Here is a 5,490-nt window from a genome sequence, read left to right as displayed (position 1 = left end):
CGATTTTATCAGCAATTTCTAAACTAGGTGTTCCATCTTTTATTTATTAAAAATTGTGCAGATAATATTGTGTTTAAACATAAAGTATATTTATACTTCTACAGATGTACTACGCTACAGATACTACAAGTGTATTCTGCTGTAAAAAAAGTAATAGTTACAATAGCAGTTGCAGAAATACTGTGTCAAAAATCAGACTACAGACTTCTTTTTATATGTCCCTTGCTTTTTAAAAAAAAATAAAGTAAAGTTCAGGGTCTGGATTGTGAGTCAATTTGTCAAACATGTCAATTGTGTATGAAAGGAATTATGTGGTTGATTAGGCTTTGAGGACAGGATAAGAGGGTAAGTTATTAAAGGGAACTTAAGAAAACAAATATAGGAGGTGCTACTGCTGACTTGTTTTTGAAGGTGTATGATTTGCTGCTGTTGTTTTTCCCCTCCCTTACTCTTTGGTGATTAACTGTCCTTATGCACAGTATAGATATACTCGTTCTAGGACAGTGACTCAATGAGCAAGGATAATAACTTCACAGAATATACCTTTAAAACAAGCAGTCAGTAGCAGCTCCCATGTTTCTTTTCTGACCGGTTCCATTTAAGAAGAAAAGCTGGCAGTGCCGTTGGGGAGTTGTCATTGTAAAACAATAGCCTATTCAGCTTATAAATATATCCATGGAACTAAAATAACTAAGATAACATTAACATTACTTACAGAGTCTTTGTTTTTCTAAGTAAATCAAGTTTACATTTTGGAATGATCGTGGCAATAAAATGTGGCCTAAAAAGAAAAAGTAGCACGACATATATTACTGTTACTAGTACTCCCTAAACCTTCTTGCCAATCTTTGGTAAACGGTGCATTCCATTCATGTGAAAAGATTATGCTTCAAGATGGTAAAGTTAGTCCCTAATTATTACAGTTTAACATTAGTGTTAAAAACCAGATTTTAACAAAATCAATACATCAGTATATCAGTGTTTTTCTGTGCCACCAGTTAAAATACATTAATGTTATTATTATTAATAAACAGTATTGATTTAGTGCCAACATATTACGCAGCCCTGTAGGACAGTGACTCAGTGAGCAAGGATCATAACCTCTTACAATATACCTTCATAAACAAGCAATCAGTGACAGCTCTCATGTTTCTTTCCTGACCGGTTCCATTTAAGAAGAAAATCTGGCAATGCCGTTGGGGAGTTGTAATTGTAAAACGATAATCCATGGAGCTTTAAAGGTTCAAATGTGATTGGCAATGCAAAAAGGCTACCTGCAGGTATCAGTAAGTACACTTATACCGCCCTACTACTGTCTTTCTGAGGTGGGAGCACAATACCACCGACTGCCACTATTAACGGGAGACTATTCCTCCCACTAGTAATGGGTCATTAATTCTCTAACTTTCACTATTCTATTCACCATGGATGGGGCACTATTCCATTAAATAACACCATTTCTTGGGTAACAGCTCCTGTATGTGCTAGTAATGTGCTATTACCACAGTGGGGCACTGTTCCTCTTTCCACTGACCACAGGTGCTAGGTCATTTTTACCCCCATACACCACCAACCCTTAGCCTATTTTACCTCAAGTGACCACCAACCCCAGGGCATTGTTCACTACATCAAACCAATAGTGACAAGGGCATTTTCTACTCCCACAGTGGCCATTGTCTAAAATCTAAAAGATGGTAAACTGAGCCTTTGTTTAGTAGATAGATTAGTTGCCTGTTAGACCATGGTAATTGATTTGACAATGCCTGTGGCTTAAAGAAAACCTGTCCCAAGAAAGCTGTTATAGCTTAACCTTCGTTTTAAAACATTTTACGCGCCTGGCTGTTATGTTGATCCAAAGACTTTCTAAAATACCTAACTTAAGCAAGTACCAAGATCAGGAGTTCTGACTTTACTTGACTTCACTAATTGTGCATTTGTTCTGGGTCGTTTGACTCTGGGTTGAAATTATTGACCCCCAGGTATCAGCAGGCAACAAATATTTTCTGAAGGTGAATGAAGTAGGAAAGAGAGGACCATGATGGGAGGGTTTGGTACAGAATTACTAGGTCAAACCTAGATAGTGCCTAGTAAAGTAACAATGCACAAAAAAAAGGGCTGAGAAGAAAGAAAAAGGTAAGGCATTTTTAGGCACAATCACAAATTCTACTAAATTTTCTTCCTTAAAGTATACAGGTAAAGAAAGTAACAGAAAATAATATAAGAATAAAATTAAGTGTGTAGCTTGTAATTAACAAGTACTAGTGGAGTATAACAGTCCTAGTTTTAGGGATGATCATAGCAGTTAACATACGTATAGTTATACAGGGTCAAAGTGCAAAAGTCTCAAACCAGACGCGTTTTGCCTCGAATGGCTTCCTCAGGGGACAACGAGACTTGAATTGAAGTGTGTTTGGTATATGATGCTCCAATGTGGCAGTAAAAGTTAAAAGATAGAATAAATTTAATTATATATGATGGCTGGGATTAATGGTTGGAATTGTTTTAAGGTGTTGCTTATACTCCAGGAGCTAACCATATTGGAGCATGATATACCAAACATACTTCAATCCAAGTTTTGTTGTCCCGAGGAAGCCATTTGAGGCGAAATGCATCCGGATTGAGAATTTCACTTTGACCTTGTACAACTATACGTATGTTTACTGCTATGATTAGCCCTAAAATTAGGACTGTTATGCTCCACTGGCACTTGTTATTTACAAGCTACACACTTAATGTTATTCCTATGTTACTTTCTTTACCTGTATATTTTAAGGAAGAAAATTTAGTAGAATAAAAGTTAAAATTTTATCTGAATTTGTGATTATGCCTAAAAAAGCCTTACCTGTTTCTCTCTTCTCAACCCTTTTTGTGCAATTTTCTGAAGATAGTAATAAATGGAACCCAGTGCATTTTCACTTACTGAGAATAGGTGATTAGGCCACTACAATATCTATAGTCTAAGCACAAGTGCTCTTTAATGAAATGCTGCCGTAATTTCCATGACAAACAAATGTTCTTTCAAAGCACCTTTATTTAATATTAGATATTTGTCTTCCAGTAATCACAGTGAACCAGAATTTTTACCTCATAATTTAGCCTGATAGTTTTGGATTCAATTGAGGTTTATAACACTTAGTTAAATCTCTTGTCGACTCCAAGAGCAAGCTGTTATTAATTCTTTTCCCCCAATCTAACCAGTAGTTCAATTCGGGGTTTTTATTGTTAATATGTTCTATTCTACAGTGGTCCTGATTTATTAAAGTTCACTAAGACTGGAGAAGCTAACCAAACTTGGTTTGGATCTCGTCCAGGATTGAAAACAGTTGCTAACAAATAGTAGGACTTTTAAGAAATCCATTCCAGGTTTGCTGGATCATCCAACTTCACTGATGAAAGTGTATCCTCTCCAGCCTTGGAGAGCTTTATTAAATCAGGTCTAGAGAATCAAATAGGCATCTATCAAATGTTTAATTCCTGACAATGGCATTTATTAGGTGGTCAGTGGCAGATACTGAACTAGATGCATCTTACGGCTTGAGTTATCTACAAATATAGGTGATTTTTACCATGCGGTATTCTTTCCGGAGTAGTGGCTCAGCACTTAGGATGTATTGCAAGATTCCTTTAATAATTGACATACCATCATAAGTCTTTGAAGACCAAGAAAATTAGTAGATTAACTACAATGCACAATGCAAAAATTATGAACATTATCAACCTTATATAAGTAATATCACAATAATATATAAGTAAAGCATATCACAATTATAAAACAGTAATGCAAATATATTTTACTTTTCCATTAAAAAGAGAACCGTAAGGTAGTAGCATGTATTTACCTCCTATAATGTTATTTACAATACTGACCTCAACCACATTACTTTTGTAATGTATTTATGTTTTTAGGACTATTGTGTTTGTTCCGGAGGCTTGTATATGCCATGATAACGTTCATGAAGTAACATTTATACATTCCAGTTGCCTATATTTTGTTTGTTTTTTTACAGGTAACCATTTTCCTGCACTTTTTATGGGCTGGTCCCCTGCAGGCCATTGCAGTTACAGTTCTTCTTTGGTTAGAGATCGGGCCCTCTTGTATGGCTGGAATGGCTGTACTGATTATACTCATGCCTCTGCAAACTTGTCTTGGAAAATTCTTTACTTCATTAAGGTAACATTTTATATTTGTTTATGTAGTCTTTTTTTTTTTTTTTACCTTTTTTTTAATGCACTAGTTTACTAATGGTTGCAAGTAGATCCTTATTGGGGTTATAGGCTGTCCATGAAAGACTGGTCATGTCCAAGAAAAGGACAATAAGAATTAATCTCGGAAAGTCTTACATAGTTGCCTTTACGCCATATTGAGCAATAACAGATAGTTTATCACAATGACTTACTTTGTTGTAGTGGCTTTCCAATACCAGGTAAAGCTGAACTTCAGTCTTACCTGCAGTCTTACACAGTTGTACAGGCTTTCACATAGTGTGTATTAGCAAGTCAGATAGAGCCCACCTTTATATCTGGCTGATGAACACCCAGCATCATATAACGCTTTCCTTATCTGTTTTACTGTCCTTGGTCAGTATTTTATTTAATAATTTAATTAGCCTGTTGATGAGAACAAAGGCAAAATGTAAGTATTACTTTTTAAGCTTTAAGAAACCTTTCAGATTAGGTAAGGTCAGTTAAAATTTGTGTTTTTCCTTTGTTCCTCCATACATGTCTATGTGAATGCATGGCAAATGCATCTCAAAACCTAAAGGAACAATTATTTGCTGAATAAACAAAAAAGCTAGTAGTCAAAAGTTACAAAATACAAATTGTCCTGCATCTATTTAAACAAAATTATTAAATATGGGTTTGTTTTTTAATATATTATTATTATTATTATTATTATTATTAATATTAATAATAATTAATAAACTGTTTAACACATTATACCGTTCTGTACATTGAATAGGGGTGGAAAATGACTGACAGGTACAAGCAATGACAAAGGAGGGGTAGACCCTATCTAAAAGAGCTTACAATCTAAATAACACTTGGGCTCTTGTTCAGAATAAAGTGTTCACAAGTATAGTGTTAGTGTTGATATATTTGTTTGTGCATGTATTACTTACTGATTTTGTCTGTCTCTTACATAGGAGCACAACGGCAGCCTTTACAGACACCAGAATCCGAACTATGAATGAAGTAATATCTGGAATGAGAATCATTAAGATGTATGCTTGGGAAAAGTCATTTACAGAACTTGTCAATCAAATAAGGAGGTAGGTTACTTTGTCCTTGAAGTAATTTTCCTAGCATCTTCACTGTTTTTTCATTTTTTTTTTTTAAACTTAGTGGATCAGCATAGCAATTTATGATTACCTGTCTTTTTCTACTTTTGCCCTGTTCTGTCCCAGATCAGTTTGGTCAAGTGAGATATATAGATTACAACCACTTGCAAAAATTATGGAATTGCTATTCTTGGGGGATGTTCATTCCGTT

The 5,490-nt window shown here is 35.0% G+C and overlaps 1 protein-coding gene across 1 annotated transcript in view; it reads left to right on the top strand.

The window, feature by feature from the left end:
- ABCC4 (ATP binding cassette subfamily C member 4 (PEL blood group)) overlaps positions 1 to 5,490 on the top strand; it is a gene marked incomplete in the record, with an annotated part of 121,259 nt that overhangs the window by 35,773 nt on the left and 79,996 nt on the right. Inside the window, 2 exon segments of the mRNA XM_072411097.1 lie at positions 4,014 to 4,171; positions 5,145 to 5,270. Of these exon segments, the coding sequence (XP_072267198.1) occupies positions 4,014 to 4,171; positions 5,145 to 5,270 (284 nt within the window).

The sequence above is a fragment of the Pyxicephalus adspersus genome, chromosome 1 (assembly GCF_032062135.1).
Source record: "Pyxicephalus adspersus chromosome 1, UCB_Pads_2.0, whole genome shotgun sequence".
NCBI lineage: Eukaryota > Metazoa > Chordata > Amphibia > Anura > Pyxicephalidae > Pyxicephalus > Pyxicephalus adspersus.
Note: the sequence above shows the minus strand (reverse complement) of the source record. Positions and strands in the feature narration are given on the sequence as shown.